This window comes from Polypterus senegalus, chromosome 3 (genome assembly GCF_016835505.1).
Source record: "Polypterus senegalus isolate Bchr_013 chromosome 3, ASM1683550v1, whole genome shotgun sequence".
Taxonomy (NCBI): domain Eukaryota; kingdom Metazoa; phylum Chordata; class Cladistia; order Polypteriformes; family Polypteridae; genus Polypterus; species Polypterus senegalus.
Genome location: NC_053156.1, coordinates 119,669,165 through 119,696,793, shown reverse-complemented (window position 1 = coordinate 119,696,793; position 27,629 = coordinate 119,669,165). Strand labels below are relative to the sequence as shown.

The window sequence follows — 27,629 nt, the reverse complement described above, 5'->3', positions numbered from 1 at the left end:
ATCTTTTCCTGAATCAATGAGTTGAAGTCCCCAGCACTGGAATGACAGGTTCAGAATATACTATAATATAAAGTGTATAATACTTTAATTAACTTTGTACTTTATAAGTAAGCAAAACAAGCATGATATGAATGGTATGTGAGAAGGATTTTCATCTGTAATGATGTTTTTTTGTGGTAAGCAATCTAATGTGATATTGATGTGTATGGATAATTTAAAATTAGATATATACCACTTAAATTAACAAATATTGTAGATTAGCTGAAATAAGAATGAACTCATTAAATCAGATACTAACAAATAGATTAAAAATGAATTTATCATTGTATCACTATTCTAATCATCACAAATATAAACACATATAGCACAGAAGCTCAAGTGTTCAGTTAATGATGATTGGAGTCATACTGAGTTTAATGCTAAAATGGAAAAAAATAGTATTTACAATTTGATAGACTGCTAACCGTCTTTGTTACATTAACCCAATCATTTTATCATTTAAATTTATAAACTATAAAATTATACTCAATCGTGCATTTAATTTTTGCTTAAATGATTTACAACGCCAACTTATCAAAGTCTTTATGTGTATTTGAGTGTGCTTTTTATTTTATACTGTTGTGAAGTTGTGGAGTGAATTTTGACTCCAGTGAACTTTAGAAGACAATTAAAATATGTCCATCCATCCATTTTCCAACCTGCTGAATCCAAACACAATCCCAGCCAACACAGGGCAGAAACCAATCCTGGGCAGGGTGCCAACCCACCACAGGACACACACAAACAGGCCAATTTAGAATCACCAATCCACCTAACCGGCATGTCTTTGGACTGTGGGAGGAAACCCACGCAGACACAGGGAGAACATGCAAACTCCACGCAGGGAGGACCTGGGAAGCGAACCCGGGTCTCCTAACTGCGAGGCAGCAGCACTACCACTGTGCCACCGTGCCGCCCTAAAATATGTTGATAGAAAGAAATATTAAAAATAAGCATATTGTGTCTTCATTCATTGTAGGCATATGTCTTTTTAAATGGGTAACTTAAAAATTTCAACCAGGAAACGTTGCCAAAAGATGCAGAAAGCTGCTCTGAAAGACATTTGCCAAACTGGCATTGTGTTTATCACCAGTATTTCAGTGACACAAAATCCACTACCACCAGCACCCCCCTCCCTTCCCACCACTACCCACCCCAATGAATCTAATCTGCTTTGTTTCCTGAATTACATGCCTAGTCGTTTTCCCACTCTCTACTTCTATTTCTTCCATGCAGTGAACAGAATTATCACATGACTGTAATTAACAGTTTGTCACATTAGAAAAAGAAACAAATAGGATAAATCTGATTCTAAGCTGCAAGTCAACAGAAAACCGGTAAATTGGCAATTTCTTTGTAATGCCACTCCTCTGAGATAATCTATATCTGATGCTTTTTTCACAAAGGTCAGGCTCATATTGTTCCCTGTACTATTGTATGATCTTTGAAATGGTTACTCTTTTGTGCAAATTCTTTGTAATTTCTGTGGTATACAACCTTGGCATCTGTAAATTCTTCAGTGTGTTTTAAACCACAAACGTTTTTCTGTCTGTATGCAAAACACCATAAACCAAATGCCAGATATTACAGAAGACTGATTTATCATGTCGGTGATGTGCATGTGTTAGAAGTTGTGTATGTAGTGAGTATCAAAATTCTACACCTCTGAGGCCTGGTTAATGTAAATGAAGAAATCAGTACAAATCATTCTGAACATTTTTGTAATCTTTAATAAGATCTTAAAACCAAAAAATAAGTTGATTTATTTTTTAGTAAACAATAACTACAAATATAAAGAAACAGAACATGAAATGCCTAGGTTGCATATTCAGAAATGCTAATGCTAAAATCAGAACTATCATCAGGAAAAAATTATGATTCACAAACACAAGGCTTTTCATTTTTATGTGAAGGGTCATATTTGGCTGTAGCTATTGATTTGGTGAGAAAATAAGGTGTGAAATTCTACTTTAAACATTTACTGTGTTTATAGAACTGTATTCCAGTGTCTTCTCACCCATGCTGTGTAATATAGACAAGAGGGATTGTTAAATATGTTTATTTATTTAAGACCCAAATACCCATGTGGTAATTACTGGGGTTTTTTTTTTTGTTCAAGCATGTGACATTTTAACACTTTTTCTTTGACTTTTCGTAATTTCTGCAAAAATCTTTAAGACATGCATTTTACTTATTTGCATTTATTATGATACAAAATTGCAGGTTCTCCTTACCGGGACAAAATCACCATAGCCATATTGCAACTACAAGAAGAGGGAAAACTTCATATGATGAAAGAGAAATGGTGGAGAGGAAATGGCTGCCCTGAAGAAGAAAGTAAAGAAGCCAGTGCTTTGGGCGTGCAGAACATTGGCGGGATCTTTATCGTTCTGGCAGCTGGCCTTGTGCTATCAGTGTTTGTGGCAGTGGGAGAATTCTTGTATAAATCCAAACAAAATGCACAGCTTGAAAAGGTAAAAAAGCATTTTTTAATCTCTGGATTGTACTAAAACCTAATACATTTAAACAAACATACATGCATAAGCCATAAAATCATGGTCACCTTATCCTGAAATTGCATTGATTTTTTTTTTTATTTTCACCCATGTATATATTTGAAAATACAGTATCTTTATAATTTTGTTCATAATTCAACATTTGTCCATATCCCAAAGATCAGTTAGTTTTGTAAGGCTGATTAATGACTCTAAAAGGACCTTGTAGAGTGAGTGCAGATGTATGCTAAGTGTGTGCAGTGATGAATTTACACTCTGTCTAAGCCTTTTTACTGCCTTGCACCTGATGTTCTCTAAATAGTCTCAGACACCCCCACAACACTATAATGGTTGGTTTAGGAAATAGGTGAATCCATTTTAATGATCTCAGCATCTGCTTTTATAACCAGTTTCAGTACTTTATGTTGTTGGTATATGGGCTGCATATGGAAGGACCTGCATTGATATCCTAACCCATTTTTAATAGTGTCAGATCAAATGTTAATAATGTATTGTTTCTCCGACAAGTCCAAACCAATCTTTATATATATATATATATATATATATCTCAGTGGTCTTCAGAAAAATCAAAGACCCACTATTAACCATTGTACGTTTCACATCTTTCCATTATTCACACTCATAAGAGGTATATTAAAGTAAAAACACTAAGTACTGTAGTTTTCCATACTGATAATGCAGTATGTCACCATTACGAGTCATAGATAGATAGATAGATAGATAGATAGATAGATAGATAGATAGATAGATAGATAGATAGATAGATAGATAGATAGATAGATGTAAAGTGCTCAGTATTGTTGTGTCAGAGAGAGAGAATGTGCAGCATTGTTCATAATGGCACTCAGTTTTGTTTTAACTCTCTCCTTTGTTACTGCCTCCAAGGGTTCCAAAGTGTATTCTATAACTGAGCCTGCCCTTAGTTTGGTGTTGATTTGTTGGGCCTCTCTTGAAGTGATGTTACCAGCCCAGCACAGCACAACATAGAAAAGTGAACTGGCCATCGCAGAGTACTATAAGATTTGAAGAATCTCACTTCTTACATTAAAGGAATGCAATCTCCTAAGAGCCTGCTCTGCTCTTTCTTATATAGTTCCTCTGTGTTTGAAGATCAGTCCAGCTTATCATTACCACCTCTAGATCCACTCCTTGAATAGTGACTGGACATAGAAACTGTTTAGTGTGGTGAAAATCAATAACCAGTTCCTTGGTTTTGCTGATGTTAATATTCAGACAATTCTATTTGTACCAAGAAACAAACTTCTCAGGCTGACTCCTATATTCTGTCTGATCCTGTTTATCATTACACCCCACAAGTGCAGAATCACCTGAGAATTTGTTCAAGTGACATGACCTGCTGTTATATTTATAGTTGGAGGTGCACAGAGTGAAAAGAAAAGAAGACAGGACTGTTCCTTGTGGTGCATACATCTGTATCAGAGACACAGTCCTTCAGTCTCATACACTGCAGTCTGCCCGACTGATAGATAGTCCATTACCTAGGAAACCATAAACTCAGCCACTGGCATATTTCTGAGGTTACCCAATTAGGAGGGATGGTTGGGTGGTACTGAAGACACTGGAGAAATCAAAAAGCATGATCATCATAGTACTGCCAGCTTTTTCCAGCAGGAAAAGATGGATAACTACATCTTCCACTCCAGTCTTATTAAAGGAGTTAAAGAAAGGTCATAATTGGCAGCTAAGTATTTTGTTTTTTATGTTAAGAAAATTAGGAATTAGAAGCAAAAATTGCTATTAGTTTGCTTCGGAAGTGATGAGGTTATGGTAATACTAAAGTTATTACTAAAATATATGTTGTAAAAGTAAGGTTAAACTCAATGTTCTAACTCTCTATCTAATTTAGAAAAGCAGAGATAAGGGAAGCAAAGGCAGACAGTAGTGTTTACACTTCTGAGTTGCCTCACATTGTTTCTTTGTATATATTATTAACAAGTCCTGCATTTTATAAAGTGATGTTCTCAACGGGTGAAGCAGATGTCATTTGTAAAGACTGTAGGAATGCACTCTATAAAATAAGGGAGGGTCTCTGTTGTTTGCAGGTTTCAAGACCACTGTATGCATACAAAGGTTCTTAGCCTTTACATAAAGCACCATTATTGTGAGATGCTTAAGAGCTGAATTTTCCAAATTAGCTGTTGACATTTTACTAATTAAAATGGGAGTATGTTTTACAAATAATTTCCTTTCCATGATTATAAGTTAACAAAGACACCTTTCTTTAAGAAAACCAGACATTTTATTTTGCTGTCAAACTATCCGTGGTAATGAGGAAAAACATACAAACAAAACAAAACTACCTGCGGGAAAAGACAAGTTTATAATTAAATTGAAATACTTTAATTGACAAAAACTGGCCCTTCTCTCTTTAAATGTGAGTGCATTGCCAGCTAATCAATGCTTTTTTTCGGATTTCTTCTTGTCGGTTCCAACCCCATAAACCAGTATTCCCCTCTAATGAACAGTAATTGCAAGAAACAACATGCTAGCATTTGTCTCCGGTTTGTTTACATGCTGATCAATCGTACTGCACATTGAAGTGAAAGGTCAAACTGTTCTTTAACTTTATTTTTAGAGCCTCTTACTGCACTGTTACCATGCTCCCTGCAATAGTATGAGGCACTAATGAAGAGCTAAGAGATGTAAAAGATGCTCTTATGTTGAAGAAGACTAAAAGTACAGATTTTAAGACATACTTGTGGATCCATAAGGATACAAACGTAAAATGCCATGTATTTTAATTTCCTGTTACAGCCACAACACTTTTTTGTTTACTTTTTTGATGTTACAGCTTTAATAATTCTATGTCTTAATCAAAAGCTGAATTTGGAATTATCATGTCTTTAGTTAGTGGTTATTTGCCATTAATGGCTACTTTCTAAAAGGCCACTTGAAAAAAAATAATCTGTTTATATTTGTACTGTATGTTGCTTTGTTAGATTATGTTTTGATAACAAGCTGACAAAGAAAGACAATCGTAAATGGACTCTGCTTCAGGCAGATACCTTTATACTCTGTGCCTACCTTTCTGTTGTCCAGAAATGAGATAGCATCGATATATTAAATTATTAAAACTGTGGGAAAATATAGCAGAAATCAACAAAGAAATTAGAACTCTTAGTCTTCAAAATGGAGACAATATTCCCTCCAAGTACTGTTTATTCTGTACAGTCTGACTCATCCATCAAGCCTTTAACTTGGCTGTATGAAGTGTATCATGTGGAGTTTAGATGCAAATCCCGCAGAAATGTAAAGCAGTTGCTTTCTGAACATAAAAATAAATCAAAATGTGTGCTCTGATTTTTAACCTCTTTGGAAATTACTGTTTCTCCATGAATACCTACAAAATGTTTTGACTTCATTTCCACACATTTATGCTAAGAGCATCTGAATTTGAATTTCAGCCTAGTGTTTTTATCTAGCTTATATTTCATTTTTTACTTATATTACACAGCTTTAGATTCCACATTTAATTTATAAAATGTTTGTATGTACATATTTATAAATATACTGTATATATAAATACTTCAATACGATATCTGAGCCTTCTGTCAGGCCTGTGCTATATTCAATAACGATATTTCAGTTTCAATAAGGTTTAGGATAGTATTTGAGAGTCTTGCATAAAATGGTTGTGAATTCTTTCATTTAAAATACATCCATTGTCCAAACACACATTATGTAATAAAGGGTTCCAATGAGGCATAGCTTTACAATACAATACAATACAATTTATTTTTTGTATAGCCCAAAATCACACAAGAAGTGCCGCAATGGGCTTTAACAGGCCCTGCCTCTTGACAGCCCCCCAGCCTTGCCTCTCTAATAAGACAAGAAAAAACTCCCAAAAAGACCTCTTGTAGGGGAAAAAAATGGAAGAAACCTTGGGAAAGGCAGTTCAAAGAGAGCCCCTTTCCCCCCTTTCCAGGTAGGTTGGGCATACAGTAGGTGTCAGAGAGAAGTGGTTCAAAACAATACAGTACAATGCACAGAACAGAACAAATCCTCAATACAGTATAAAAATAAACATTTTTGAAGTACAGAGTAGAATTTAACTGTAGATGATATCATTATGATTTTAATCCTGGAGACCTCATCCATCAAGCTGCCTCTCCCATTTGGCCATTCCACAGCTGAAATAGCGCTAATTTGATGAAAGGACCCCTCTTTCCCACGATTCCTGCAATCCTCCATCAGGGATGACTTTACCTTAGGCAGGCAGCACAACTTGGCAGGTGGGCCGTGGCACCAAGTGCCACATTTGAGTACCGAGAAGAGAAACAGAATAGGTGAGGGTTAGTATCAAATTATAACTATCATGTTACTTATGTTTTAGTGCTAATGACTGACAACAGAGATGCAGTCTGTACAGTTAATCAGCAGCTCTAGTCAGGATATACTAAACTGAAGTAGTGAGTCTTCAGCCGGGATTTAAAAACTGAGACCGAAGGGGCACCTCTTATAGTAGCAGGCAGACCATTCCACAGTTTAGGGGCCCTGTAACTAAAGCTCAACCTCCCACAGTTATTTTATTAATTCTTGGAATCATAAGCAGACCAGCATCTTGAGATCTTAATGTGCGCTCTGGTTTGTAAGTCATGATAAGTTCAGACAAGTAAATCAGACCTTGGCCATTTAATGCTTTATATGTTAAAAGGAGAATTTTGAGCCGGCCAGTGTAAGGATTTAAGAACTGGAGTTATGTGTTCGTACTTTCTTGTTCTTGTGATACTTCTTGCAGCATCATTTTGGATTAACTGGATGCTATATAAAGAACAGTTTGAACATCCAGTGAACACTGCATTGCAGTAGTCAATCCTACTAGAGATAAATGCATGAATTAATTTCTCAGAGTCCTGTTTATTTAGAAAGCGCCTTCATTTCCCAACATTTTTAAGATGGAAGAAACATGATTTAGACAACTTTGTAATATGTGCTTTAAATGACATGCTAGAGTCAAAGATAACTCCTAGATTGTGGACTGATTCAGTTAAATTAATGGCGATTCCAACTGAGTTAAATGATGACAGAATATTGTTGTGATCAGCGTCAGCATATTCAGGTGCAAGGCAGAAAATAACCTTGGATGGGTTGCCAGTACACTTGCATCATGCACACACTTGGCCAGTATGAATGTACAGCTAATGCAAAAAGCAGATCTTTGGGATAAGAGCAGAAATCATTGTACGTAATGAAAACTTACACAAACATAAGGAGAGAATACACACTCCACACAAACTGCCCAGGCTAGGAACTGATTCCATGTCCATACATTTGTGAAACAACAGCATGAATTAGTGCATCACCATGCTGCCTAACAGTAGTTAAAATCAAATGATTAAAAAAAGCACAGTGTTGGGAAAGCCCAGCTCCATAGAATATATGAGCCTGCAGTTTGTTTAATGTGTTAAAATTTACTATGACATATACAGTACAAGTAATCACACACTATTAATGAAAGAAAAAAAGTCTCAAGTGCCTAGAATCTTTTTTTAAGATATGCATAGTATGGGGCCAAATCTGAAGCTGTTTTTAACTGACATGCATGTCAGACTGCTGGCAGTCTTCAATAGATAGAACTGACTGTGTAGGTTTAAACCAGGGGTCATACTGTTATCTCAGGAGACCTCAGGGGCTGCAGGTTTTCATTCCAGCCACTTTTTCATTAGCAATATACTCCTGCAATGGAACATAATTCTTCTGCCTTCATTTTAATTGACTTGCTTTTTTAAGTATCAAATCCTTTTCATTTTTTTCCATAATCAGTGGCCAAACAATAATTGGCTATAAAGCAAATCAGTGAACTCATGGCCATACTTTTCACCTCAGCCAGTTTCTTAATTTAACGCCAAATCATATTATTCACGAAACATCTTATTTAAAGATATGGCTTGTTACTGCACTCATTCCACTATACCAGATTTTTTTAATCTGAGAACACCATCAAAACCTTTTGTGGACAGAACAGATAAATACTTCTCTGCCTTCCACTTTTTCTTTTCAAATATATTATTAAAACAGCTATTGTATGTTGGACACATAGGCACAATTGTGATCAAGTTATCAGGTAATATGTTCACTCACCTCCCATGTCAATATTGTTTGGCTGCTCTTTTTGAACAACTGAAAAAATGGATTCTAAATCCTACAAAGCAAGTCAATTAAAATTTGTTTCATTAGGAGCCATAACTGGATTGTATTCTAAAAAGTGACTAGAATGAAACCCCTGCAGCCACTGCAGACCTTCAGGATCTAAGTTTGATACTTTTGGTGAAAACTGTAGAAATCTATTATAAAATTGAAAATGTTTAAAGTATGCTGAGAAACTAATTGTAACTTTTAGTAGTCCACCGTTCAAATTTGTAATCAACAGAAAAAAAATGTTCTGTAAAAAGTGAATGGAGTAGTTTCACACTGACAATCTGATAAAGGTTTGCCAAAACACAAATTGCAATATTCCAAGGTCCATCTTCCTAAAAAAAAATTTAATATTCTTCTAATAGACATTACAGCAACAGTGAATTCATTGGTTTGCTCCTAATTTGTCAGATTCCTTTAGAACAATGGGACCTATTTTTATACAGTGTTACTCAAAGTAGCGAGATGAGAGATGTGGTATTAAACAATCCTTCTTTGTCATGTTTAACAGTAAATATTCAGCAATTTGCATTTTATAATTGCTTTCATTTGTATTAAAAGCTGCAGTAATTCCTTATATACTGTAATATGATGAGCAATAACTAACAAAATGAAGGAAAAACTCATTTTGTTTCCAATATTAAAACAAAGACAGATTTTGTACAATCAAAAGAATTTTACCACGCTACATTTTTTACATCTCACCCAATTTGCTGTTTATAGATTTCTAATGATATTACTTAAAGACCCATATTAGTAATAAATAATTGCTTATCTTTAAAACAGCAGCGTTAATCATTTGGTATGGTTACGGAGAATCAGACAGAATTGCTGAAATATCGGGCCTTTTAATTAAGTTATGGGATACTAACTTGATTTTGGCCTTAAGTCCTCTTTACTGTACATACTTGAATTTTGACATTTTTGAGACAGACTATAGTGTAACAGGATTACTCATATTTTCTGATAAGAATAATTGCCACATATGCCTCTGCAACATTGGACTTGGACTTTGAACTATTAATGATACACAAAATAAATGGAAATTTGTTGAATTATGTTCTGGGCATTTTAGTAAAAGTCAAAGTTCCATTGTCAAATGTAAATAACAGGACAACCTTAAGAAAATGGGGGCATTTTAACACATTATAGTCCATCAATTATTCAAATGAGCACCATCATTTTTCTATATAAAAATGTACTGAATTATTTTCTGTGCATTTTAATAAAAGCCAAAGTTACTGTATACTGTTAAAAGTACTAAAAATAAACAGACAACCAAAAGTGAATGGAACCATTTTAACACATTCTAGCCAATCAAGTATTCACCTGAACATTATCATTTTTACATAAAAACACATAGGAAAGATGAAAATTTCACTTAACAGGACAATAAACTAAAGCTCTTTTTCTCTCTCAATGGTCTGTCTGTCATATCAAGTATGATTAATATTTCAACACTGACCAATCCCTCTTGTATTTGGTTTTATTCACACATCTTTTCAGTACAGTCTATAATATTCACATATTTCCACATGAAAAACTTTCAACACATTAGGTCTGATCTTAAAAACACTTAACTCTGTACGGTGAGCCAGACATAAGTGGGATACTGGCTCATTGGCAAATTCACACTTGCAGACCCTACAGAAAAATAAATGAATCTATCAGATTTTAAAGATTTACATGCAGAAATCACAGTGGTTTAAATACTATTTATTAGGCTGTGTTTTGAAATGCCTATGTTTTGCAATGGTTACCCTGCAATATCTTTTGGCATTTCACATTACATTTATCAAGTTTTCATTACTTTACAACTGTACAACATATTGCTAACATACAGGATGACTGTTAATTTTTTTCCTGAAAGAAAGATATTTTTCTTCAAACAATGGATTAAAAGTAGGTGGTGAACCCTTCTGGCAATAGGAAAATTGACCATGGCAAAAAAGAAAAACGAAAACATAAGGTATACACTCAGTGGCCACTTTCTTAGATATAGACACTTTGTACTTGGTAGGACAACTTTTACTTGCAGAAGAATGTATTCAAGTAGGTTCTGGATTATTTAGACATTTTAGTGTATGTTGAATCAGAGATGCCTGGTCTCTGGCCAAATATCAAATGCTATTAACATCCGTTCATTCTCATTGCCACTCAAGTCACTGTCATGTTCATTGAGTTAGTCTGACAGGATATGGAAATCCATTGGAATAGTAATGGACCATGGCCGTAAAGGGGTGCATGTGGTCAACAAAAATGTTTAGGTATGTAGGAGCACACAAATGACACCCAGATGGTGTTAGAAGGCCCAATGTGTGCCAAGATAACATTCCCCAACACCATCACACTACCACCACCATCCTGCATCACTGATACAAGACAAGATGGGTCCACTGATTCATGCTGTTTATGCCAAATTCCGATGTTATCATGTTTCAGAAAAAAATGGAGACTAGACAAATCAGATGACATTTTTCCAATTTTTAATGGTCCGATTTTGGTGATCATGTGTCCACTATAGCCTCATCTTCCTCTTCTTAGATGATAGCAGTGGAACCCAGCGTGATCTTCTGCTGCTGTAGCCCATTTTTTTAACACGTTTTGCATTTATCGATAACATTCTGCACACCATGTTACTGTTATTGAACATGTCTAGTCATTTTCCACTGATCATTGTCATTAACGAGGTGTTTTCAACCCCCAGGATCAGCTGCTCACTGGATGTCTTCTGTTTATCACACCATCTCTCTGTAAACTCTAGAAACTGTTGTGCATGAAACCCTACGAGTGCTCCTGTTTCTGAGATGCTTAATTAATCTCGACTAGTATCATCAATCATACTGTGCTCAAAGTCATTTCATAAACCTCTTAATCATGGGTGCATGGTATTTATATGTGAAGTCACAGCCACATCATTGGTTGTTTGAAGAAGCAGGCTATATCAATTTAAGCTGAAGGTTTACCTAAAAAAGTGGCCACTCGGTGAATTAGGTAACTGATTATTCAGGTATGTATTTTTTCAATTGATGCAAATCATCCTTGTATCCATCAGTTTTCTGAACCCATTTATCCAATTTTACAATTGAATGGTTAAACATTCAAAGCAAGCACCATAAGGCACTTAAAAAGCAAACCTATACAATTTGTTTGTGAACAGTAGTGATTGTAACAGTTCATCTGGAATAAGTACAGTAGAGATACAATGTAAATAAAGAGGAAGTACTGTGAGATTTTAGGTAAATTTGCAAAGATTTTATAGTCAAGCTGAAATATTAAACAATTTATTGTATACAAAAAGTCAATTGATAGTAACAGTTGACAGGATAGTAAAGTCAAAAAAATCTTTACATGTACAAACAGTTTTTTTTAAATACTAAAGAGACAGATTGAAGATTCAGCCTCACTTTGAAAAGCTTTGAATGGTGAAGCCTCATATAGTGACCTAAGGAGAAATTCAAATAAAATAAAGCTGGAGTCACAAAGCAGTGATTAGAAGATCTCAGTTGTCAGACAGGTTTTTATGGGATAAGCAAGCTAGAAGGTTACCCTGGTGAATTGGAAAATGCAGAGCTTTTTTTAAGAGAATAAGGTTTTAAAAAGGATACTTTACTCATTTTCAAACTAAAGCTCTAAAGAATGTGTACCTTAAGTGGTAGTTGATTGATGGTCTCACAGTGTTCTGCAAGTCGCTTGTTTAATTCCCATTTGCTGCCATTCACTTTACTGTGATGTTTTATAATCCTCCCTCAAGACTACAGATCTCACTGTTACAGAATTTATTCCAGAAAATGCATGGCTTTTGTTTTTATTTCAAATTTAGTAGTGTACGTGTTTACATGAGATAGGAGATCTCGTTATTCCGCTAAATTGTACAGGCTAACAACACCAAGTGCAATTCCACAGAAGATTCAGGAGAAAACAGATTGGCTCAATAACCTTGCCAAAAAATAAATGCATACATGCATGAGAAATTTTGAAACACAAACCTTTAGTTTGTGAACTACATTTTACATTGAGAATTTATATACAGTATTTGAGAAACTTTTTAAACATTGGAACACAATGAGTGGTGGCTTATGTGACTTAAAAACAAGTAAAATGTCAGGAACTTCAAAGGATACTGAAGAGATGGCGCCTACAGCAAGATGAATTCACTATGAGAAAAGAGTGGCCAGAGTAGTAGGAACAACACAGAGAAGCAGCAGGGGCCTGTCAGTCCATCAGAGTTCTTCAAGCGTTTTACTATCAAAGAGACTTGTCAAGAGTATTTGGTGAGTTCAGGGGACAGGAATTAGAAGATATGAAATAGAAATAAACTTAAGAAATTGGGGGCAAAGAAGCATAGATTCATGATTGGGCTCATGGAGAAAAGGCAAGGCAAGGAGAAAAAACACAAGAGAATATAAGACATGAAGAGCCCATTCAGTTATACCAGTCACCAAGGTCAGAAAGAATGCAACTGTATAGCAGTTTCTGTAAGGTAAAGGAAAATAAAATCCTGCCAACATTTACATTGTAATCATTTGAGGTTCAAGAAAATATCACCATTTATACTGTGCCTGATTCATTTTTTTAAATAAAGAAGAAATGTGATTTGGCCTGCCTTTACAGAAGAATTGCATTTAATCTTAAGGTCATAACAAAAATAACTATCTGTACTCAAATCTAATTAATTCATGAATGTAATAATAAATAAACCATGACAGTATGTTCAGCAAGAAAGTTCTTATGGCACAGATGGGTGCATCATTGTACAATAATGTAAAATGAAGGAACTACAAACCAACCAGCCGTGCAGTAAGAAAGCTCTTGCCAAACCCCCTGGAGTGGTTTCTTTTATGAATAACAGCTAATATTGCTTATAATGGAAACAAAATAATAATTATTTTCCCATTTTAAAGAACAAAATATAATTGAAAATATATATTTATTTATGAGCTGTTTAAAAAATCTTTTTCCTTTTTGTTTTCATAAATGGTATTATTTTAATTTAAACAGTGTAACACCATGATAAGGCAAATTAATTAAAATAATATGTGGATGGAAACTGTGACGTTGAAGCCATGAATTGCCACCCTTTTTGTTTTTCTCCTTTTGAATTGATCCTTTTTAGCAGTGTATTCTAATGTAAAATCATTTCAACTTTACACACTCCTGAATGCAGACCAATGTGGCATTTTAAGATCCATACAGACAAAAATGTCATCTTTTCTTTCACAATGGTCCTCTCAATTAAGCACTTGCTTTACCAAGTCACATCTGAGAGGTATAAAGTAGTTAATCTTATGATATTATTTATTCACCCATGCCATTCAGTTCATCAAGTGTCTTCTCAGCATTTTTCAGGTTACCTGAAGTCTGCATTCATGATTACCAATTCTGTTGTATATGTTGACGAATTACATATGTTGTTTCTCTGTGTTTAAACTTTTATAATGAATAAGTTCATATGTATTTTGAATTCTCTAAAGAGCATAATGATACAGTTGTTCTTTATGATATTCTTGCAATAAAGATATTAGTGACTAGATTCCTTTTCCATTCCATTCTTTGTAGCTTTTCACTGCAACTTGTACTGTGTCTTGATGAAAAATGCTAGCAGCTTATGCACATCTTCTAAAAAGATCAAAGGTGTTTAACAGTCATTGTGCCACACTGTTTTTCATATACGTTTCATTCAACTTCCCATTAATTAATTAAGTTGTGAGTATGTGTATCAATCACAGCCATATTCAGGATAATAAACAGGTGTAAATTAACAAGCTTTAACATTAATGCAGATTAATATCAGGGTGTTTAGAGTAATATAAATTTGCATATACATAATATATGTATTTTTGCATTGCTTTCCTACATCCCAAAAATGTGCATAATATGTAAATGGCCTATAATGTTAGACAGAGTGCGGGTGCATATTTAAGTATGCCCAAAAGTGGATTAGCATTCCATCCATTGGTGGCTCCTGCCTCCTTCACATTGTCGCCAGAATAATAAATGCACCTGAAAAGTAATGCTAATTAATATTGTATATAATGCTGACCAATAGTAACCTGTTCAAAATATTTAAAACATTAAGCCAGAGATTTTAAGCAAAGGAGCCAAGCCTAAACTAAATAGAAAATGTTATTCATCTCTCTAAAATATTGAAAACCAGAATAGGCTCTTTTTTTAACCTATTTGCACTGTCCTGTTCAAGTGTTCCTTGAATGATCGAGTCTGCTCTGGCACAGAAAGAAAGATTACAAGTAAGCTGCTTCAATCCTCCATTATCTGACAGTGCCAGTTTACACCCTGAGGATCTTATACATATGTGCCAAGGTTTAGTGGACACCTTGCCAGTCACCAAAGTTCCCTGCTGGTTCTTTTCAGACTGTATGCGGTAAAGGCCAGCCAATTTGGCACTCACCCATACTTTCTTTAACTCTAACCCTCAAGAGATAAACAATGTCATTTTAGCCATAATCATGTGGTGAAGCATAGCACCATTTCTGTCTGAGCTAGTGAGCTCTAAACATAGCATATTATGGCTATTTTTATGTGTGATCATGCACTTAATTCCAGAAGACTGGAAATATATTTTCCCTTGCTGATGTATTCATTGGAGAGTTATTTTGTGCCTCTCCAGTAGTTGCAAACTGTGGGATTGACAGTTTTTTGCTCTGCATCAATCAAGCACCCCAGGGAAGAGACATAAAGAATAAAAAAAAAACTGATTAGAAGCAAAGCTCAGGGCTGGGCCTTTCTAACGCTTCGAGTGAACTTCAGACAAGATGAAAGGAAGTTGGATTGATTTGTCATAGAGGATGGCAGAAAAAATTGACCCATGACATCTGCTATAAGCCACAAAATCACTGTCATTACTAGTTTGAGAAATTTTAACAAGGCCTCAGATAATGTCTACAACAGAAGATGCGGATAATGAAAAGCACTATGTAACCTTACCATTTAGACTGACTATACGTTTGTGCAATGATACCATGAAAGGAAGGCAAAAGTCAATAAATATGTAAAGTAGTAATAAAAAGAAATTCTGCAGGTTACTTACAAAGAGGATGAATAATCATTGCATGGAAAGGATCCTTTTTTCACTACATTTTCTTTGTATATTGAGAAACAAATATTTAATTGAATAATGCTATAATGGTGCATTGAACTTGTAATGTTGCATTCAAATATGATTGGGAATGCACCTGAACTTTCAATATTTAATTTTTATTATGATTGTGAAACTCCATCTCTACATGAGACTTGCATTCATGGACACATGTACATTTCAATGGAAAAGACTTGATGGAATCTTATATATAAACGTCTATGCGTGGAAGTATGTGTGTCTGTCCGGCCCGGAAGTGAGAGGTGGAGTTGGGGTAAGGGCTCTGCCTCAGAGGAAGCAGACAACTCGCTTAGCCGCTAATAACACAAGCGGGGCCATCGCATCAGCAAAATGAAACCTCAGAAGAAAGACAACGTCTCTTAGCCGCTAACATCGTCAAACCAGTATCCCTTTTACTTTTCCTCCTGCCGCTAATGCACAAGCGATACAAGCACATTGGCAAATCGAATCCTCCTAGGAGAGGAGATGCCCTGAGTAGTTCTTTTCAATTACCTGACATCTCTACATTTCATTTTATTTTCTGACAATTTAAATAGTTTCTAGGACCCCAGGCTTTTAACAACATGGGCTTACATGGCTAGAATAAAATAAGGGTGTGGAATAATTGGGAAGGAACCCCCTTCAGCACATAATAATCAATAAGACATATTGGGGTGTGGCCGCACTTTTGATTACAATGAATACTCTGCAGGTGTTCACAAGCCACTCTTACTGAATGCAACTCCACCAATAACTCCTTCAGCCCAAGGAATGTCAGCTGCAGCCCTCTCGCCCTTATTGTACGGATACGTCATTCAGATTATCAGTTTAAGACAATGTGTGAAATTATTTTATTTTAGTAAAAAGCCAAAAGCGAACTAATTAAATGCTTAAACACCAACGTTAAATTGCAACACATATTTTTGCTATTTTTATAAATTAGCGTACATGCTGTGCTTAATTTGTGCTGAAGCTTAGCTAAGGTACTTCTGCATGCCGGGACCTCCTCTCATGCTCTGGAACACCAAATTCTACATAAAATACAATTTTTATTTATTGCAATGTTTAAATGAACAAAGTTCATCACACAGACATTATTTGGTCTATATAAATAGCCTATTTAGCTCTGCATCCATCTGTTTTTTGACTGGATGAAATTGCTCCAACACAAAAGATGCGCAAATCAAAATAAATTATCAGTTCATTGAAGTGGAGAAAAAAAAGCTGGTTCTCAAGTAGTGGATGTGGATGCTGACATGAAGGTTGAAAGACAAAAGGAGTGCAAGCAAGAAAATAGAGATGAAGACGCTTCAGAAAAAGTTTAGGAGAGCAAACACTCAAATACGAGTGTGTGGCAAAGAGTGTGGACAGTGAAAACAACTTAGTATTTCACTTGAATATCTTGTAATCTTAAGTATAGGTGTAAACAGTGCTGATTTTATGTATTTATTAGACTGATGGCATAATTCAACATTAACAAGGCTGGGCTCTGGTGCCAAAATAACTGTTGTCATCACCTCCATACCATTATGGAGGAGTCACTGTGTGCTCTGGCACCTCATCATTTACAAATTAAGCACTGCATACACAACCTAGAGTACATAATTTAAAAGAAATAAAAATAGGTCTAACTACTGCATGCTGTAATTAAAATCCCAATCTTATTTAAGTGTAAGATTCTAAGTAAATTTGTTAATATGGCCAATTATTTTGATTATAGGTTATAACTAAATAAGATAATGTTTTGTCTTACATTTATTCAAACATTCATTTTACAGAACCACTTATTCTAACACATGATCAGAGGAAGACAGGAGCCCTGTCCTGACAACAGTGGACACAATGCAGAAACAGATGCTGGATGGGAAACCAAGTTGTCACAGGGGACACTCACACATATGCTCTGCTCTCTTATTAATAGTCAGCTAAGAGTTATCAATATACCTCATGTGCACGTTTTTGGGATGTAGGATCAATCAAGAGTGCAGAATCTGGGATTTAAACCCACTGTGCCAACAACTTATTTTGGATTGATATAAAATACTCTCAAGCCTGCTTGATCCAACTTGTGGTTAAGAGTCTGGAGCTTGTCTTGACAGCACTGGGCACAATACACAAACAAACTATTAATCTATTGCAGAGGACACCACACTCATACGTGAACTTTTAACAGTCACTGATGTACTTCACCTTCATGTGTTTCTGATGCAAGTTGAAACCCGAATGCCCAAGCTTTGCTTTGAGTGCACTGTAATGTTGTGCCACCCGTATTGAACTAACATCACATAACTGCTTAATCCAATTAAGGATTTTGGGTGCTGGAACCCAAAACGGATGCCAACAATAATTCTAAGGGATTAACCAGCCATGGATAGGAAGCCAGTCCAGCACATAGCCCTTTCACACACACACACACACAAATAATTTAGAAAAAACTTAATCAAAACTATAGAACATTAAAACCATTTTAATGAGAACAGGCCATTCAGCCCAACGATGCCCATCAATCCTATGCACTTAATTTTACTAAAATAACATTAACTCAAATTTTAAAGGTCCCCAAAGTGCTACTGTACTACCTGGCACCTCCTTCCATGTGTCTGTATCTTTCTGTGTGAATTAATCTAATCTTTGGGAACGTGAGAGAAAAACCAAAGTGACTGGAGACAAACTCAGATAGAAACGACTAGAACAGCCAAACTGTGCAAAGACAAAAACAAGATGTGGGCACAAACTCCGGATAGCAGTGCTAATGATGGCTGCTACATGCTACTCTTTGCTTGAATTAGCGTTCAAAAAATTCAGTTTACATGAAGAACACAGGTTTTTTTTGATGCACCTCACTTTTGAAATGTTGATGCCATGCACAGTATATCTATTGGATTTTAAAAAAGGTGGACTACTCTTTTATGTCAACTATCAATCTGCTTGCAGTTTCAAGGTGAATAAAGTCAAAATGTCCATTTGCCTGACACACGCCATTGAAAATATGACCCCCACGGCAGACTTGTGCTCAGTCATATTAATATTCTTTAAAGAAGGGAGCCCAGCTGTTTTCCGTTTAGAATTTATGACTCCTTCTGTGCGCATATTATGAACATGCATTATACATTAATTTCCTCCAGTTTTCTGCATTTTTTTACAAATTAAAAAAGTTATATTCTCAGTAATACACCAAATCATAGTGTTGATTAAAGGAACTATAGCTTTTATGAAATAAAATACTTGAGAAATAGAAAATGATAAAGGTATCAGCTTGTAAGTCTAGGTAATCTTAGCATAAAGTATATAATGAGGTCACACATAAGACAACATCTTCCACTGTGCCCTCAGTTCTAATCCAGACACATAAAAGTATTAAAGAAGGCTATAGGATTTTGCCTCTTGGTATTTCTCCTTTTCTTTAAACTATTATTGTTGTGTGCATGAAAGCCCTATAGTTAGCACTGGAATGTGTTTAGTTACACTCCCACTTTTCATTACATTTTTTTTTTCATTCACCCACTAAGTAGTTTTATACTTCCTGGTGGTTTTTTCAACTTTAGGAGCCACACGGTGGCATAGCTAAAAAGAATTTGAATGGTGGCCTGACTGCGGTCTAATTACAATTTGTACTTTCTTTCCATGACTGTGTAGATTTTTCTCCTGGTACTCTAATTCTTTTCCCATAACTTCAAGATGAGCACGTTAGGCCCACCATCAGCTTTAAAGGGGACTGGTATGAATGACTGAGTATGGGTGTAAGAAGTTGTAACCAGTGATGATTTTTCACTCTATCCAAAGTTATCTCCTACCTTATGTGAAGTGATGCCGAGATAGACCCCAATCTTGAAGCGACCATGTCCTGTAATATATAAACATTCACTGGTCATTGAACACCTTCATAGTTCATTCAAGTTAATGTGTTCATAATTTCGTCAAGTGTAGCTTCTGTACAAACTCCTACCAAAACAATAAAATGTATCTTTATGATCACTTAATTACTAGGGTTTAGTCACATCTGTACACTGAATTCTACCGTCATTATTACCATGAGTTAACACTACTCAGGCCTTTTGGTAATTGGTGTTTTGACACCATGGGTAACAAACATTCATTGATTACACCTATAAACCCTTTGTTGCTGTGCTTCAGTATTTGCAGGGTCTCCCTCTTTATATTAAGCATATAGTCTTCCACTATTAGAATATCAGATCTTCTTATTTTTGTTTTGTTATTTTTATTTTCTTATGCAGTTGTATTTTACTTGTACTGGGAGGTCTGTTACAAACCCTCCTGCCCCTGTTCTTGCAGCTTTCAGTTCAATCCCAAATGTATAGATATAATACATTTGCCTTTCAAAGTGGACTTATGTTTGAATTGTGTGTGAATGGCCATTTATCCACTTTTTTGGACTTCCCTATCTTTTAAAATCACTAATCTATTAATGTATATCTATTAATGCACTATCATCTCCATCTCTAAACTTGAGCCAGTTGGATTTAACCACAATACCCTATTTATATGCAGGTATATATTGTTAGATCTTCAGATCTCATGTTTTATCTGAGCTGGTAAATTGCCTTGCAAAACTGGGCAGTTTTCCAATATCTATAATATTTCTTTTAATATGGATAAAGACTATCGGATTCATCCAAGCTCCAGCAAGAACCCTGTCCAAATAACAATAAGGGTCTCCTATTTGTGCACTAGCAGGCCAATACATCATTCTAGACTCCCTGTTTTTGGTGTAAACATGCTTGCCTTTCACCAAATTAAATAAGTGCCCTACTTGTATTATCACCACTTCCCTTGTCAGCAAAGTGCTTTAGAAATTTCCAGCAGGTGCTCCTCAAACTCACCTCATAGTGGTAAGGAGAGCTGTCATCCAGCATAATTTAGTCTGTATAGCTGACAGTGAACCTGTACACTGGATTTCATTTATTAACATATTATCAGATTAAAACTTTAGATGCTAATCTTCTTACTTTATAGTTCTCTTGTTGAGTCTCTTTAGCAAGTACATTATCTCTAAACTATGGTGGATTTATTTCACTCATTTCTATTTTTTTTGCACCCTGATTAAACTTATGAACGCCAACTTGCATGCTTTGCACGTTTTTAGTGTGAACCATCTTCAGTTTGAGCGTGAATTAACCAAGTCATTTTGTATTTTCTTTACTGCTATGTTTTTTTTTTTTTTTCGTTTGGGTATTCTTTAGCATCTTTACTTACTTTTCTCGTACATCTTGTAGTTGACAACTGGACTTCGTTCTTGTTAGGTAGATACTTTTCACTGCTTATCCAAGCAGCTTCTTCAGTCTGAGGAATGTTGTTAAAGACCACAAATTTATCCTCCAGGTTAGTTTCACTTCACACCTGCCCTGAATAGGCTTGTTGAGTAAAACAAAGGAAGGGGATGGTGTGGGTAGATGTAACAGTCACATCTTTTAACAGCCCCTCCTACCCCCATAGAGTGGGTCATTAAGAGTGGTCCACCTGGTGTGAATTGGGCCTGATTTTCCTGGGGATGGATGAAAGGGCAGCATGATAAGTTGAAGACAGGTTATGCCTAAGGCCTCCACCACTGTTGAGTGACGGAGTGGTGGCTCTGAGGCTAAGGATCTGCGTCAGTATCCTGAAGGTTGTCAGTTCGAATCATCATCACTGGCAAAAGAGATCCTACTCTGCTGGGCCCTTAACCTTCAATTGCTCCAGAGGCGCTCTGACCCCAAGGGGTATGCGAAAACTAACAAATTCCTAATACGAGAAACTGTATAAGGCAAAATAAAGAACAAAAAAAAAAAAACTTCCCTCTCTCAAACCACATGTCTTCTCTATCCAATATATGGACATTAATGTCCTCAAATGAGTGTCCTTTGTCCTTCAAATGGAGGTACACAGCTGATTCCGGCCCTGAGGTCCTCCTGTGTAGTGTCTGCAATGTACAGTTCAGGGCACTCATCGCTGCATTAAACGGCATATACTATATTGCTCTTCTTCTCTTTTGGTATCCAGTCTTTGGGGTGGACAAGTCTCTGTCTCACTGTGTTAGTGGGTTTGAAGTGGATAAATTTGTGGCCTTTAACAACATTCCTTAGACTGAAGAAGCTTCTTGGATGAGCAATGAAATGTATCTACCTAACAAGAGCAAAGTACAGTTGCCATGACTCAACTACCAGATGATTTCATCTGGATGACTGAGAATCTTCACAGACATTTTTCCTTCTACATGTTCAAAATTGTACAAATTAAATGTCAGCAAATGCAAAAAATGGTACATGTTCATTTTTTTGATTAGATAGATAAACTGAATGATCAAGCAAACAATCTTTTAAATGAGCCTTATCTGTCCCAACAGGGATACAAAAACAAACAACAACAATCGCCCTCTGATACATACAAGCATTAAAAAAAAGAAGAACACTGCTGACTTGGCACCCAAAAGGCAAATTTTAGAATGAAACACTGCAGAAAAAATAAATCGTATTCAGGAAAGACTGAGGTCAGCACACAAATGACACTCTCAATTTCATTCTTTCAGCCAGTCCAGTAGCTCTAGAATTTAGTAACACATGAAGGTGCTTAAACAGCTTCAAACGCTCCCAAAATCTTCTAAGACTAATTCAGAATCAGTCTGAGCAAACTTCTGCTATTAAAAAATGACGCTTGATATTGCTCTTCATAGTGGAAACATTTTTAGCATTGTATCACATCTCCAGGTCCCTGGGTGTGATTCCCAGCTTGACTAATATTTGTGGAGTTTGGCCTTTATCCTCATTTCTACAATGATTTAGGCACACACTAGATTTGCAAAGAGACACATGTTAGGTTTTATTTGTGGCACTGAACTGTCCCAGTTTGAGTGACTATCTGTGTGTACATAAAAGAGAGAGAGAGGGGTTCAGAGCACGCACTGATACAGTGCATTGCCGCACCCACCACACGACAAACCAACTCAGAATCCACATTAGTTCAGATGGAGTGGAACAGTGTGAGGTTTTTTTATGGTGGCCGGAGTGCCAATTCTGCCACCAACCCCCAAGTTTTTCCCTGTAAGTTGGAGGATCTGCTTGCAGGGCTGAATGCAGATTAGCGTCATACCCAGGACAGAGCAATGGCAGGTTAATGGCCTTGCTCAAGGGCCCAACAGAGCAGAGTCCCTTTTGGCATTTACGGGATTCGAATCGGCAACCTTCCGATTTCCAGTGCAGATCCCTAGCCTCAGAGCCCACTCCGACCTGTACATGAGAGATATCTGTAAATGACTGGCACATTCTCAAGCACTGGTACTAGCCTTGTGCCCTCTGCTGTCGAGGTAGAATTCAGATATCCATGACCTTGCATCAGATAAAAGCATGTTTAAATGGATGGACATTTTCTAATAAACAAAATTCTTAATAATTCAGAACTGAACATATACAGATAACCTGATAATACATGCAATTATTTAGAAAAAAAGGTAAGCAGACATTACTAGCTAACATTAATGACACACATAAGGACACTACATTTAAGGCAGAATCTAAAAAGCATTCTTCACAGAAAGGGTTTTAGAAATCTCAACCAATTACTGAGGCATGTAGTTGAAGCCAAAACTGATGGCTTTTAGAAAATGCATGAATGAAGTTTTTGAATCAGTTTGTCATTAACAAAGCAACTGGGCTTGAAGCACAAATTTGATATTTACTACCTTGTACAATTTCTTATCTAATTAACATCTTTTGATATGGAGAAGCACGGGTGCAAATCATCCATTTGCAGTTTGATCAAAGTCATTTACACCAAGAATTCAGTTTAGAAATTTATTTAAAACCTAGAGAAGTTAGTTTACTACCTCTACATCATTCTGGAAATAACAGAAAAAACTCAATCAAAGACTAGTTAATTTTAAATAACTGTAAAGTAATTAGTAGGGTGCATGATAGCACAGTGGTTAGCACTACTGCCTCCTTGATCCTTGGTGAATATCCTGCAACATCGGCCATGTCGTGTCTGCATTGTCTTCTTCTATAGGGTTTTCCCTCAGGGTGCTCCAGTTTTCCTTGAGTATTCCCAAATTATGCTAGTTTAATTATCAACACGGACAATACCCATTTGACATACAAAAGCAAGCCCTGCATTGGACTGGTACCCCACCCAGGGGTAGTTCCTGCCTTGTGCTCCAGCAAACATGAGATTAAGCAGGTTTCAAAAATGTCAGATTGCGATATGTCTAAGCAAAATACGGCCAAATTCTTGGAAAATGGTATATTTAATAATGCCAGTTTATATAGTTCATTTTTAAATAGATTTATAGCTAACTGGTATTCTGATATGACCAGCAATTAACTGGTGTCCCAGCCTGGGCTGGTTGCTGTGTTCATTTGATACAGCATAGAAAGAATCTTTTTTGTATTGAATGAGTTCATAAACTCATTGAACATAGCCGCTTAATACACCATTCTTGACTTATTAGTTCAACTGTCTATTTTTATATTGATAAGTGACTATCCCACCAGCACAGACCTGAAGTCAAGAGCCATCCAACCCATCATGGCATCTAATTTGAACTTTTATGACATCAGTTATTAATATACTATTTTAAAAATATCTGTCTAGAAAATGATTGGGAAACAAATCTTTACTATTTTTACAAAAGGGTAGCATTTAAGTTGGTCATCTCTGATAGCACTAGTAATACATCTTGCCACATTTGCATCCAAGAGGAGGTTTCAGGACTTGCTAAATTCTCCTGAATCCCCTGAGAGACTCTGAGCATAAATCACAAATAGTTAATAACTATAAATATTTCATATTCCACAGACTCTTTCATTCAATCCCAAAACTTGGCAAGGGGTGCCACGCATGCCACTTTAGAACACAAATGACTTAATATGCAAGTGATTTGACCAAGTGCATTGCCAAATTTCACAGGTGGGGATATAAGCGGCCATATGAAATCTCCTGTACGCTGTGTTTCTAATCTCCCTAAATAAACACAGAACGGAAGGTTTTCAGCTCAGTATCAAAGTGTGTGGTATCTCTGACAGCAAGCTTTATCTCTGGCGCATAGGCCTTGTTATGAAATCAAATCTCCTTGGACTGTAATCAGAATCCATTCATTTTTGGAAATCGGTATTCATCATCATAACATTTTGTTTTAGGTCTTTTTTTTTCCTAACAAAGCTTTGAATTTTAAATGTGTAGAGTTGTATTAGCTTCCCAAACATCGACAGTGAGATTACATTTCAAAATGTGAAATATACTCTGCAAGATAAACAGTTGTAAGCACCGTGAACCCCTAGAATAGCTGCTTAAACCACAACCGTTTAAGGCAGGATTTGCAAATGCCAGTTTAGCTTTTAGGAAATAGAAGAAGCTTAATTAGGCATGCAGATACATGGGATTTGAGTCTGTGAGAATGTAATATGCATCAATGAACAAGCCATGCTGTTTGGCAGATGAGACATTTGGGTAACAAAGTGAAATCCACTGTAGAAAACAGTTTCATTATTATGTGCTGCTTTGTCACAGAGAAATCTGGGAGATGGGAAGCCACATACAGAAATGCTTCTAGGCATAAAAACTTGTGCCAGTAAGCTCTTGCAGTGGCCCGCAGTGCATCCTCAGTTTGTTTTCAGGGGATTCTTTTCAAACCTTTCTTTTCTTCCGCAGAGGTCCTTCTGTAGTGCCATGGTGGATGAGCTCAGGGTGTCTCTGAAGTGTCAGCGCCGTCTCAAACACAAGCCCCAGGCTCCTGTCATGGTAAAAACAGAAGAAGTCATCAACATGCACACATTTAACGACAGAAGATTGCCGGGCAAGGAGACTATGGCATAGAACTGGTAGGAGGAGAAGAGGAAGCTGCCCTGAGCACAAACTGTCATCCTTGTTCAAAACAGTTTGCCAGAAAATGTTTCCTGTGGAAATATGCAACCTGAGCAAAATCAAATGAGTTACCTCATCCATCAGAAAACTACAAGACAACTGTATACAGCAAACAAAATGGGAGATGTGCAATCCCCAAAAGGATAAAAAAAGGAAAGGAAAGAAGAATAAACACTTAAAAGTGAACATCTACTAAAGATGAATACAGATGTGCGGGTATGCCATGTATCTCTTGGGCCGAACTATCCTTCCCTTGAATGTTTCCATGTGATTCTGTGACAAGTGGTCTCAAATGGGTTACAAATATGTTTCCCCAGTGAACAATTATTATGAAGCGCTGTTAAATGAGCAAACAGAATACATGTAACACATTGGGACAGATTGTAAAAGGAGAAGGTTGCTTTTCTTATCAGTTTCTTTTTTAATTTATTCTTTTTACATATGTGAAAATATATTTTCTATAGTTTAAATCAAAGATGAAGCCACTAACCATTCCATGCTTGTTCTCTGGTGTCACAAAGTGCACATATGTAGGACTCAATTACAAGCTATGATGCACAGGAATAATGTAAGTGTCAATTCTTTGTCCTACCCATAAAATTGGTTGATTACACCCAAGGCAATAACAGCAGTGTTTGTACAGAGTTGGGGATTAGTAAATTCACTAAGTCTCCGTTTTAACAATAATAATATTAATAACAGTAGTAAATACGTGCATTACGTCTAACACAGAGACAAAAGCTGGCTCTGTTTGGCTGACTATACACAGCTTTGTACAACTTCCTGTTTGTTGTGAGCAAAGAAATGGAAGTTCGAGCAGCTGGTTGGTTGCCCACTGCGCGTCTTTAAGGTTGATCCAAAGATCTACTGTTTATTCCTCAATCCTGATGCACAGAAGCCGAGCAGCTCTGGTCGCCCTGACCTTCTGGTCCCATTCCTGTGCAGTTCTGGCCAAATGTGGGCAGAGGCTTGTTCACCTCATACTTAGATTTAACAGGAGGCACATATTTATTTATTTATTTATCTGGTTTTTTTTATATTTATTTAATGATTTATTTATTCTGTTATTTTATTATTTTTTTTTCCTGCACTTAAATACACCTGTATGCAATCACCAGTTTCTTATAATACACTCCACCCCTCCTTTTCCTTTGCATTTTATTCTTTATTATTCTTTTTTATTTTTTAATTTTTATGTTTATTTGTGGAAATGCAAGATTTCTATGAAAATAGTTTTTGTATGAAACAAATTTTTCTAATAATTTTTATCAACAAAAAAAGAGAAAAACTAAAACCAGAACATGGGCTTTTCTTGTCCGTGCTTGTCCTTGTGGGGTGTGTTGATAAGCATGCCTGGTAGTCATGCACCTCACTGTTTGATTAAACCTATTTTTATCATGTACAGGAAAAAACTATTTAAAAAATATTTTTACGTCAGGCAAAATTGGACAGGTGCACTACCATTTCTGCTTCTCATTTACACCCCTGCATTCCAATAGGCTGATAGTATACAGTGCTCAACGATTCTGTGTAAATGGTAAACATATATATATAATAAAAATAATGACAAAAACTAATTTTGACCACATTGTGAAAAAAATGGAGTGCACACTCTTTACTGTTTGAAATTGATGCACAAGTTTAAAAGAAATTTCATTAAAAAAGTTACACAATTTCTTCTTGAGTGAGACGTTTTGATTCTTCAGGTGAACCATTTCTTATTGCGAGGTTTCGGGAGGACTGTCCTGACCCTACACAGCAGAAAGTCTTCACACAAGGTGCAGTTTTTTGCTTTTTGTATATATTTGTTCAAATTAACACCACCGGTCAATGGGAAGGCCTACTTTATATTTAATGTTCTATATTGGTTGATGTTTTATTTTATGACAATGATTTAAACATGTTAAATGCTTTGAGACTTGAGAGATCTACAACTATGGAATCCAAACAAATGCCAATAAATATCTAAT

General features: G+C 36.0%; 1 protein-coding gene across 3 annotated transcripts in view; it reads left to right on the top strand.

The window, feature by feature from the left end:
* Positions 1-27,335, top strand: part of grik2 (glutamate receptor, ionotropic, kainate 2) — a 786,146-nt gene extending 758,811 nt beyond the window's left edge. For all 3 annotated transcript variants that reach the window (XM_039747858.1, XM_039747859.1, XM_039747861.1), the window contains 2 exons: positions 2,263-2,513; positions 25,447-27,335. In XM_039747858.1, coding sequence (XP_039603792.1) covers positions 2,263-2,513; positions 25,447-25,611 — 416 coding nt within the window. In that variant the 3' untranslated portion in view covers positions 25,612-27,335. The remainder of the gene's footprint in view (positions 1-2,262; positions 2,514-25,446) is intronic.
* Positions 27,336-27,629: the final 294 nt, after the last annotated feature.